At 36.9% G+C, this 12,742-nt stretch overlaps 1 protein-coding gene across 1 annotated transcript in view; it reads right to left on the bottom strand.

The window, feature by feature from the left end:
• LOC136858359 (uncharacterized) overlaps positions 1-12,742 on the bottom strand; it is a 362,414-nt gene that overhangs the window by 59,336 nt on the left and 290,336 nt on the right. The window contains exons 46-50 of the mRNA XM_068225517.1: positions 11,967-12,132; positions 10,904-11,155; positions 3,448-3,580; positions 2,197-2,367; positions 1,821-2,058 (exon numbers count right to left, since the gene is read on the bottom strand). Of these exons, the coding sequence (XP_068081618.1) occupies positions 1,821-2,058; positions 2,197-2,367; positions 3,448-3,580; positions 10,904-11,155; positions 11,967-12,132 (960 nt within the window). The remainder of the gene's footprint in view (positions 1-1,820; positions 2,059-2,196; positions 2,368-3,447; positions 3,581-10,903; positions 11,156-11,966; positions 12,133-12,742) is intronic.

Below are 12,742 nucleotides of genomic sequence, written 5' to 3'. Positions count from 1 at the left end.
ACATTCAAATCATTTTTGTTCTGTACTTAACATCTCTTCAACACGTAGTAAATGTATGTAACATGACCTAATAGGCTGAAAGTTGATTTCTAACCCCAATTTTTGAAGTTTAAGAGTATTTTCTAAATGAACTTCAAGAGTTTAAGTTTAATAAATGATATTTTGAGGAAGGTTGTGGGTTCGGATCCCACTGGTGTCCAGTTGGCCATTTTTGTTCTGTACTTAACATCTCTTCAACACGTACTAAATGTATGTAACACAACCTAATAGGTTAAAAGTTGATTTCGAGAACCTGATAGTCTTAATCAAGAATGCAAGCACCACCAAGTTACATTCCCAGCAGGGTCATCCAGCATCTTCCACACATACTGTTGTCCATCTTTTCATATTACCTTTCATCATCCTTATTTTGTTTGTCTTTCCCTTGTGTGTGTTTATATTTTCTAGCGCAGTTTCTAAACTTTTACCACCTTTATTTATCTGGCTCTCTTCTTACCTACACTTCCCACATCAAGCCTAAAGATCTGTCAGGACTGTCCCTCAATGTATTGAAGTCCGCCCCTCCTGATGAAACCGGGAAGCAGTAACGAGCTTGTCACATGCTGAGAAGGATGTAGAAAAACTGGAATTGATGAGGAAAGAACCCATCTATTTGAAGACTGCAGTGTATGAAGATGTGGAGGTTGTCTTTTTCCTCATGCGTTTTCATGTGTATCCTTGTCTCTTCTTTCTATTGTTCCCTCTTCCCACACTGACCTGTTATGGTTGATTTCGAGAACCTGATAGTCTTAATCAAGAATGCAAGCACCACCAAGTTACATTCCCAGCAGGGTCTTTTTTTCATGTTCCTATCTCTCTCTATAAGCAGTTTCAAAACAGTGTATTCTATCTTGTCCTTAAATTTCTCCTAGTACTCTGCATAAACTCCCATAGCAACTGCAATCAACAGTATTCATAGACCTAAGGAGATTATAGTAAACTGAGTAAGTTGGCTACATGGTTTAGGTCACATAGCTGACAGATTGCATTCAGAAGATGGTGGGGTCGAACCTCACAATCAGCAGCCCCGAAGATGATTTCCCATGGTTTCCCTTTTGCACACCTAGTATATGCTGGGGTTGCTTCCTTCGCAATTCTAGTCTTGTCCTATCCCATCATTGCTATAAGATCTCTCTGAGTCTGTGCGTTTAAAAATAAACAATAAGATTCTAGTAAAATAACTGCATAGAGTTATTCTACATGCAAAATTTTTCTCAGCATTATGATAGGTTTATAATTTACATCACATAAAAATTAATTTTATGTAGGCTACTACTTAATTGTGGTTCTAATCAAGTAACTAGTAATCACGCCCCAAGCAGAAGATAAGATCTACTAAACTGGAGTCATGTTTAGAAGCCTTTCTAGATGGTCATCTGATCCAAGAATTTTTTATATATCATTGTCTTATTACACAGTGTTGAAGCCTTCAAAACGTGGTACTATTGTAAGATGATAAATGTGACATGGAGATATAAGATGTTAAATGCCAAGCATATAGACACTGAACCAATGGAGATTAATTCTTCACACAATCTAGAACCAACGTCTTGCTTGGTGGAGACAAACTTCACTGAAGGAAAACATCCAGAGTGAAACCTAAAAATTACCTTTCTCAAACATATTCTAAATGATATCCAGATGCAGAATTCATGCATCAATGAAGGAAACAAGTAGGTAACAGAATGATCTGGAAATGTTTTATGACAACTGATCAGTCTTAAGACTACAAACCAATGATGATGATGATTTTTTACATAAGATTTTATTCTAATACTCACCTAGTAAGTAGACTTTGAAAGAACATGTTGCACTATTTCCAGCCTGGTCATATGCAACATAGGCTATCACGTAGGTGCCCCAAAGGAGAGTTTGACCAGGGCGATGTCCATTTTTCTCTTCTACTCTGACAATGCCAACATTGTCACTGAAATGTGGCTCATCCCAGGACACAATGGCAGAACCATTCTTTGCAATGACCCATAAATCACCAGGACAGTGTTCAACTCGAGGTGCCACCTATTTGAAAATGAAAATTATTATGTTAATGATTGGAGCTGGTAAAAATATATCAACCCACATTTACTAATCAACCTTGCCTATTAGTGTTATGATATTCTACAAGTTCATATGCTTATCTTAGAGTAAAAGAATTACCTTGTCAACTTGCAACTGCTCACATCGTGGACCACTGTATCCTGGAGGACAAACACGCTGTCCACAGTGTGAGGGTACCACTCGTTCAACACCTCCAAATGTATCATCATAACCTGCCCATGTTAGAGTTAATCCACGGTAGAGTACTGGTTCTGTTCGACAATCTCTCACCTTTAACAGAATGAAAATATATGCCATAGTGTTCAACTGAATGCTTACTCTATGTAAAAAAGAATAACAACAACAATAATAATAATTTTAAAAAATTATTGGTTTTACGTCACTCTAACTACATTTTCAGAGATGCTTATAATAAATTTATATAGTTTATTTATTTATCATATCATAATACAAAGGAATATACATGTTATGTACATAATAGAGGAGAGATACTGCGAGGTCATTAGATTAGAATATGTTACAAATCCAAATCGAGATTGGAAATCCACCAGGCAGCTTCCTTGGATGCGAGATGAAGATCTGTCAAAAGTGCCTTGGAAAGCTCGAAGTAGGTACTCAAAGGCAATATATTGAACTGTTCAGAACAGTCCCTGTTTGGTGAAGTCCGCCATCCTATTTGGTGAATGTAGCACCACATCTGCCTTGATCAATCCTTACTATCCTTATTTGATTGAGTATTCTTCACTGACACCTGGGAAGGTGGAACCCAGCTGGTTGAACGTATAGGTTTTGTATCTTGTATCTTTCCATGGTGTGTAGAATTATTTACTTCTTTTTCCGGCTTGAACCGTGTTGTTATTTTCTGTACATTACGTACAGAAAGGTTACGTTTTGAATACATTGCAGTATTCTTTGTCAAGGCGACTGAAATACCTCTACACATTGTGTGATTGCTGCTCGGGAGACTGATTACCTTGGATCGAGTAGGGGTATTTCAGTCGCCTTGACAAGGAATACTGCAATGTATTTGAAATGTTGGCAAACTGTACAGAATGTACAGAAAACAACAACACAGTTCATCCTGGAAAAAAGAACTAAATAATACAGGTTTTGAACAATTGCATGGTGTAACAGAGAAAAACATGCTTTCCACCAATGATTCCAGGCATCTGAGATGTTGAAAGAGCTCCAATGTAGGTTGTCTGATGTAAGGTACCAGTAATCAAATCTCCTCTTGAGTTTTTATGATCCTCTTACATAAATCTACTTAATTAAGGCATTTTCTAAATTAACCATTTTGTGGAATAGATTTTATAAAGTTTAGAACTTTAATTTACAGCTGAGATTTACCTGCTTTTGAATCTCATTTGTTACATCCAGAGCTCGTCCCCATACTTGCACCTTAGTAAGATGGCCCTGGAAGCCTGACTCAGTGTATGCTTTTGGATTATCGCTGCTTGGTTTTCCAAGGGTAACCCAACCACTGAAACACAAAGAGAGAAATATAGGACATGAATATTGTATTTTATTACATATATTGAAGGAGAAAGCTGTTGCCTTACAGATGTGACAGGATACTGCTAAAGGCTAAGGGAGATAACCCTGACAGATAATCTTCTCTAATATTAGTTAGCAAGTCAGTTGGACAGTAACTGCAATCACTTTCAATACTTACATGACCCTCAGCAAACAAGGAAGGGGCTCACCAGCAGTATCCAGGAAACTGGAACCGTAAAATGTTGATGATGATGATGATGATGATGACTGAAGACAAATATTTGTACCAGGGATGAGATTGCAATTTAATATTGTTCTGAATTATTTTTGTTTTATGGCTCGTGATGTGGGTTACTGTGGTCGCATCCTAATTCATGAACCATGGGCAATGTCTGAGTGGCCTAGTAATTGGTCCTGAGAGTCGTTACTATGGAATAAGAGTAGGCATCTCAGATATATTCTGAGCCATGGCACTACCTGTTATCACGACTACACAATCCTCTGGTGGTCCCTAACCCGTTCAAGAAGAGATTCTCACTGGAACTCAGTGTAAGTTGGGTAGCATCCTGCTTCACAGAATTTACTGAGCTCAGAATGTTTTAAGCAAGCCTCGGACCTATGGGAGTAATGGAGTACTACAACTCCTAAATAGCCTTATAATCATATGAAGAGCTCTGTATGGTAACCTTTATTTACAACCACATGAATGTGATTACACCAATGAAGATCTTTTCTTATGTTAACGCCTAGGAACTTATAGTGATTCCCATGAGGTACTTTTACCCCATCAACACAGTAATTAAAACTGAGAGGACTTTCCTCTTGGTGAAACAACCTGACTTTTCACTCTGTTTACCATAGCAAGCTCAGATCAAGTTCTTGCTACTAGGCATAGAGTTAGCCACCCAAGCTTCAGATACAAAAGCTGCTGTCCTGGGCTCTCTCTCTTTCTCTCATCATCTTCACCATCATCTAACTCAAATGGTTCATTTAGATGAGATGCAAAAGCAGCATATTCAACATCATCTATGTCAGTCATTTCATCACAGTCAATAGATTACAGTCACTATCTTCACCTCCAGACTCGATATCTAGCATAGACGATAAATAATGTAATATTTCATCACACAATAAATAATGTAATATTTCATCAGACAATAAATAATGTAGGCTAATATTTCATTACATGATTGAAAACGTTTATGAGCCGTAATAATGTTAAATATGGAATTTCCCGGAACAACAGATTATGGTTTTATACATACATAGCTCGACTGTGATAAACGTTTCAACTCACAAAGAAGTAGAACATACTGCTGACTAAATACATCTGAGTTCTATGAATCCTCACGTATACACACCCCTTGTTCATTAATGATTCCTGGAACCTGTTTCTGTCTTGAAACAACTATACATACCCTTCCATTTTTCCTTAAGTCCAGTTCCCTGGCTGAATGGTCAGCATACTGGCTATCGGTTCAGAGGGTCCCAGGTTCAATTCCTCACCCGGCCAAGGATTTTAACTAATATAATTAATCTGAAGATCTAGCTTTTCACTATTCTTAGCTTTAGCGAAAGAGAGGAAGTTCATTGAAGTTCGAAACCTATGAATCCACTAGCGGTACTGAAAAGCAGGTAGGTTTCAATAGCTTTTCCATACTTATTTTATCTATCTATCTATCTATCTATCTATCTATCTATCTATCTGTCTGTCAGTCAGTCAGTCAGTCAGTCAGTCAGTCAGTCACCATTGATCTTCATTTAGGGCTGTTGCCCAGGTGACAGATTCCCTATCAGTTATTTAATTATTATATGATTTCAAAGAACATCTTCTTTGGTAATTTATTACAATCCCTAATTTCTCTTTCTATAAATAAATATATATTAGCCCCAATTTTTCCCCTCGAATTCAAACTTCATCTTCATATTATGATCTCTTTCTTATTTTTAAAAACAGCAGAACCAAAGGAGGGACAGAATTTGACATGGAATAATGAAGAATGCATATAAACAATCTGTCATTAGATTTATATCTGAGAATTTCAATTTTTCTCTAAAAATGTGCGATAATTTCCTCGTCATAATTATGTTAATGCATAAATTAAAGGTAACAAAACAAAAATAATATATATAATATTTATAGTTTCTCCTTTCTTCAATATATAAAATCTAGTTTTGGATATAGCTTACAGAAATATTAATATTGGGAAGCCGAACAAAATTGCTCCAAATACAGCCATTGATGTGTTGGGTAGGTTGAACAGTAAGCATTCTCATGACATGATAGTGAACTTATCAAGAAAACAGAAAGGGTTATGGTTGGAGTTTTAGGGTTATTAATTTTTTCAACTCATTCTTGTTGTTCAGATAAGTAGAGTTTTGTTTAAATACTATAAGTTAGATCATTCCATGTTAAGAAAACAGTATTGCTCTTATGACAACATGGTTGCCATTTCGAACGGCTTTGCTCACCATCATGGGAAGACGGCGGCACGTAAATTTGTAAAACTCATATTTAAGTTCAAGGTAAACTGGGCAAGAAACTAAGCTGAAAATTAATTTTATGAACTCAATGGACTGGGGGTTTACAGGGGGCTCATTTTGGTATTTACAACATAATGGGAAAACTGTGGCATATACATTGGTGACACTCTGTATTTAAGTTCAAGATAAGTACGCATGGATATAACAACTACTGCAAATAACATACTCATCACATTAATAGACGACTTCTCTACAACAGTGATAAGCTGCCATGATTCACAGTGTAAACGGATTACACGTTACCTTGAACCAGCAGAGAGACACAGAAAGAAAATGAAGGAAGGCAACAAAGCGATGGCTGTTCCCACCATTGTGCAATGTAAAGTACATTATACGTAATATTCATTAATCACAAGGAATTGTGTGTCTAACAGGGGGTGAGTTTGCTCCTTGTAGGTCCATAAGAGCAATACTGTTTTCTTAATGTGGAATGATCTACAGGTTTAAATATACTTATGAAGAAACTTGGCTATTTTCAGATGAAGAGGTAGTGAATTAGATTTATCAAAGTATTGTAAACATAAGGTGCTCATGTCTTTGATATTAACCCTGACAGTAACACCTTACGTTTTTCTGACGTGTTGTGAGAATGAATGCCATCTATTCCTCTTAAGGAGGGGAGAGTTATCCCCTCCACCACCTCTATTCCTTGTTCATTTCATCTGGTAACTTTAATGTAACTTTAAATAATAGGCTTTGAGTGACACGTCTTTGAAACGTGTGGTGTAACTAAAACGATATTTATAGACGTGTTACTATCAGGGTTAATGTTAACATCTTGGTTCAGACAGAGGTCACAACACAGTATAGATCAAGTACTGGCATGATTCCTAGAAACAGCAACAGATCAGTGATAAATATGATATGGAAAAGTGATCAGAAAGAAGAAAATGTTTTCTTCTTCTTCTTCTTCTTCTTCTTCTTCTTCTTCTTCTTCTTCTTCTTCTTCTTCTTCCTGCCCCATCGATGTGAGGATCTTCAAAAGGCAGACGTATTCAGTCAGCAGTATGTAAATATTGTTGGTTACACAGATAATGTCCAGAGAGAAGAGGTGACTAATACTAAAGAAGTATTAAAATTTACCTGTGGTAACAATGACATTTACAATAAAATACAAAAGATGAAAACTAGAAAAGCATCTGGAATTGATAATATTTCTGGGGATATACTAAAGACAATGGGGTGGGATATAGTACCATATCTGAAGTACTTATTTGATTATTGTTTGCATGAAGGAGCTATACCAAATGAATGGAGAGTTGCTATAGTAGCCCCTGTGCATAAAGGAAAGGGTGATAGACATAAAGCTGAAAATAAGAGGCCAATCAGTTTGACATGCATTGGATGTAAGCTTTGGGAAAGCATTCTTTCTGATTATATTAGACATGTTTGCGAAATTAATAACTGGTTTGATAAAAGACAGTTTGGGTTTAGGAAAGGTTATACCACTGAAGCTCAACTTGTAGGATTCAAGCAAGATATAGCAGATTTCCTGGATTCAGGAGGTCAAATGGATTGTATCGTGATTGACCTATCTAAGGCATTTGATACGGTAGATCATGGGAGGCTACTGGCAAAAATGAGTAGTGACTGAATGGGTGGCTATGTTTCTAGAAAATAGAACTCAGAGAATAGGTGAAGCTTTATCTGTACCTGTAATAATTAAAAGGGGAATTCCTCAAGGCAGTATTATTGGACCTTTATGTTTTCTTATATATATATATATCAATGATATGTGTAAAGAAGTGGAATCAGAGATAAGGCTGTTTGCAGATGATGTTATTCTGTACAGAGTAATAAATAAGTTACAAGATTGTGAGCGGCTGCAGGGTGACCTCGATAGTGTTGTGAGATGGACGGTGGGCAATGGTATGATGATAAATGGGGTTAAAAGTCAGGTTGTGAGTTTCACAAATGGGAAAAGTCCTCTCAGTTTTAATTACTGCGTTGATGAAGTTTAAGTTCCTTTTGGGGATCATTGTAAGTACCTAGGTGTTGATATAAGGACAGATCTTCATTGGGGTAATCACATAAATATGATTGTAAATAAAGGGTACAGATCTCTGCACATGGTTATGAGGGTATTTAGGGGTTGTAGTAAGGATGTAAATGAGAGGGCATATAAGTCTCTGGTAAGACCCCAACTAGAGTATGGTTCCAGTGTATGGGACCCTCACTAGGATTACTTGATTCAAGAACTGGAAAAAATCCAGCGTTACAAAAATGTACCAAAGTTTGGGATGAGAAGACTTGGGAGAAAGGAGACTAGCTGCTAGACTAAGTGTATGTTCTGAGCTGTCAGTGGAGAGATGGCATCGAATGACATCAGTAGATGAATAAGTTTGAGTGATGTCTTTAAAAGTAGGAAAGATCACAATATGAAGATAAAGCTGGAATTCAAGAGGACAAATTGGGGCAAATTTTTGTTTATAGGCAGGGGAGTTAGGGATTGGAATAACTTACCAAGGGAGATGTTCAATAAATTTCCAATTTCTTTGCGATCATTTAAGAAAAGGCTAGGAAAACAACAGATAGGTAATCTGCCACCTGGGCGACTGCCCTAAATGCAGATCATTAGTGATTGATTGATCTAGGGTTGGCACTAATATGTATTTGACATAGTTTTTTGGCTGGATGCCATCCTGATGCGAATCATAAGTGAAGGGTTGCATCCACTATCGTGTATTTCTGTGCTGGTTTGTAGTGCAATGCGTTGCATGTAAATGCAGATGTGTATTACGGAGGTCGAGTCATAAGTCATAGCAACTATTTTCTCTCTCGTGAACAGGAGATAACACGGAATATCTAAGATATGCATTTGGAAACGTACAGTATGTACTTGCATATGATGTCACTAGATGGTGTAGGTAAACAACAGTGTGGGTCTAAGCATGCCCCCAATTTCAGTGTGTGAGTGAGAGCATTACAAAATGGAAGTCAGCAAGCAGGAGCAACGATCATATATTAAAATAGCAGTTCTCCGCAGCAGAAATGCACGCCAATGCCATGCAGAACTGCGGGAAGCATTAGGTGTGTGACTATGATCTCATTCCCAAAGTCAAGGAGCCATTACGTGGACAACGGTTTGCTAACAAAGAGGACATCGTAACAGCATTTAGGAGAGAGTTATCACACGTTAGCGATACACATGCAGTGAATGGTATTCAGCGCCTGCCCCACCACTGGTAACCTGGTAACGCACAGTGGAAACCTTGGGTGATTATTTCGAAGGTCTGTAGCAAGTGGAGACCTGTCCTTTGTACGTATTCTTGTATATTTGCTGTCTATACCATAATAAAATAATGTTTTTGGTTTTTTTTTTTTCTATTGGCTTTACGTCGCATCGACACAGATAGGTCTTACGGCAACGATGGGACAGGAAAGGGCTAGGACTGGGAAGGAAGTGGCCGTGGCCTTAATTAAGGTACAGCCCCAGCATTTGCCTGGTGAAAATGGGAAACCACAGAAAACCATCTTCAGGGCTGCCAACAGTGGGATTCGAATATTTCCAAATGCATATATTAGATTTTCTGTGTGTTCTCCTGTTCACGAGAAAAAAATAGTTGCCATGACTTATGACTTGACCCTCGTATGACGAACGCAAAAACAGCCATCCTCGAGCTAGAGGAATTAACAATACACAGTTAAAATCCCCAATCTAGCCCGGAATCAAACCGTGAGGCTTTCTGATCTGAAGGCCAGTGTGCTGACCATTAGCCAAAGAGCTGGATGAGAAAGAGAAGTAATATTAAGTGGAAATCAAGGTGAGAATAAGATGATGTAGAGAAAGAGCTGCAAAAGAAAGAAGTGAAAAGATGGAGAGCCATCATGTTGGCGAAGGAGCATGGACTACAGTTGTAAATGAAACAGTGGTCAAACTCTAGGAATTATAACCATATGCTAAAGTGAACTGATAAAAGAAAATAACTAAGATCATACTGAACTAAATGAATCATAATAAAATTGTATCACTTAATTTTCCACTGAGAATAATTTTTCTAAGTTATAATACAGTCGAACCTCCCTTCGGCGGACACCGTCGGTTCCGAGGAAAATTGTCCGTATAGTGAGGTGTCCGCTGAAAAAGGGTGTCCGTTAGGGCAGGTTCGACTGTATATGATAGTAATTTAGTGTGACTACTGCTAGTCTAGTGTAGGCATTTCATGGCAATTCCTCTGATGATGGTGGTTAGTATCTGCTGTATACAGGAACCCATGTGCAAATGTGATGGAGAATATTTCTTTGTGTGGTGTGAGTTGCAAGAATATTGGGGACAGTACAAACACCCAGTCTGTGAGCCAAGGGAATTAACCATTTCAGATTAAAATCCCTTGACCTGGCTGGGATTTAATCCAGGACCCAGAGGACAGAAGGCCAAATTACAATACACTCAACCATGCAGCCACACAATGACCTGTAAAATCTAATATTATTTCAATTGTTTAGCTATTGGAGAGTGGGGGACGTGATTAAATGATTAACTCAGTGGCTTATCTGCTAGCTTTGTACACAGAAGGCTGTGGTTCAAATCCCATTCAATTCTTGGTTGAGCTTTTCATCCCAAAAATCATGCAATGAAAGTAAGGGCATCTGGCCTTAAACCTCTTGTCAAAACCATGGTGAACCTGGGTGACTCCAGTGATACCAAAAATACCTAGGATAAGCTGAAGAAAGTTGAGATACTTAATTGTGTTGACTGTTGTGGCATCATTTCCAGAGGAAAGAAAATATAAAGATATCAACAAAAACAAAGTTTAGCACTTACTATTGTGGGAGTTTTCTTCCTCCTCCATAGCCTTCCACTTTGCTAGCTATAAGACCTTCTGTTATTAAAGTCAAATCACCTCCTTTTTCTCCGTCCCATACCACAGCAATATGATGCCACTGACCATCATTGATGGTGGCATATTCTCGGAATCCGAGGTAAACATCTTGAAGGTCAGAGAACAAAGACACCTGTACTCCATTACTGTGAGCTTGTATCATGACACGTCGCCCACTAGGAACGTGCGCTGATCTAAAATAGAAAGAAATTTATATTATAAGAGTTTTAATTCATTAAGTGTTGTATAAAGGTTTTAACAGCTGTACAGTATGAATAACTAATGAATAGTTAATAATGAATAATTATCTCAGAAATCAAATGTCAAATGAGCATGAGCATGGATATATAAGACATATAAAGGGATAAGAGCATGCATGCTCAAAGTCATGCAAAAATAAGTCATATGATATAATAATAATGATGATGATAATAATAATAATAATAATAATAATAATAATAATAATAATAATAATAATAATAATAATAATAATAATAATTTATTTTATTTATTTTACATTTTATGGCCTACATTGGATTACTCTAGTCAATTATACAAAGGATTTCTTGATTTCCTATCAGCCCAATATTTTTTTCATTTTGAGAGATGTTGCCTTTCCTTTGTTTTGTTGATGATAATAATAATAATAATAATAATAATAATAATAATAATAATAATAATAATAATAATAATAATAATAATAATAATAATAATAATAATAATAATAATAATAAATAAAGTTGTGCCCTTGTCTCAAGGTGGTGAAGTTCTTTTCAGGCACACTGTCAATTGAGGTGAGCTGCATGTACCATTTTAGCCACATACAAGTCCTCCTTCCATTCTTAAATCACTGGCAGTACCAGGAATTGAACCTGGTCCACCGAGGACGGCAGCTAATAGTGCTAAGCATTATGCTATGGAGGTGGCCATAATTTATTCTTATGTATTCTGTACTGTTTATTTTTTATCTTGTCACAATATTAAAATTAAAGTGGAAGAACTTACGTAACACTGTAAAGTGTATAGAAGATGCCTCCTTCATCCTTTTGAGTAAACTGGACCCACATAGCTATTGTAAGACTTGTTTTACTCCCAAGGTAAAATGGTACAGCCAATGAAGCACTGCTTCGTGATGGATCACTGAAGTACAGATCATAATCCACTTGAATGGCTGAAATAAGAAAAAGCCCAAAATAACATTAGTATGATTTCTGCGATTTTGAAATATTATCCCATGGTGCTAAAATCCTGATGGGTCTTGGCCCAGCAAATGACTCCTGCTCAATAATTTTGAAATATTATTATTAAATAAACTGGTACCTCTTGTTATTGTATTTGCAAGTTCAAAAAAACTTAAGAATTTACTTGAAATGAAAAACTAGGAAAGGGGAGTTAGGGAAAATGAAGGAGAAAACAGGTGATGAATATAAGGATTTACCTGTACCTAAAACTCAACACTCAAAGTAAGATTTATTTGATATTAGCTGATGTACCCGTGCTTTGCTACAGAATTCTACATTTGGTAAAGAAGAAAGTTATCTAACTCTACAGCTATTTACCACCAATATTCAGGCAGGCTGTTATACTCAGTACGCAGCAGTAATCCCATCTACCGGAGATGAGTGGCAGTATAAGAGACAAAGAATATCACAACAAACAATTGTCAATGTAATGTTATTGTTGATCAATTTTATGAGCTTTCAATATTGTAGGCTTTCACATTTAGTTTTCTTCTGACTCTGAAATACCACTCTTATCATAATCGGTATGGTAAAACTGAA

Source organism: Anabrus simplex, chromosome 1 (genome assembly GCF_040414725.1).
Source record: "Anabrus simplex isolate iqAnaSimp1 chromosome 1, ASM4041472v1, whole genome shotgun sequence".
Classification (NCBI taxonomy): Eukaryota; Metazoa; Arthropoda; class Insecta; order Orthoptera; family Tettigoniidae; genus Anabrus; species Anabrus simplex.
This window is presented reverse-complemented; position numbering and strand designations above follow the sequence as displayed.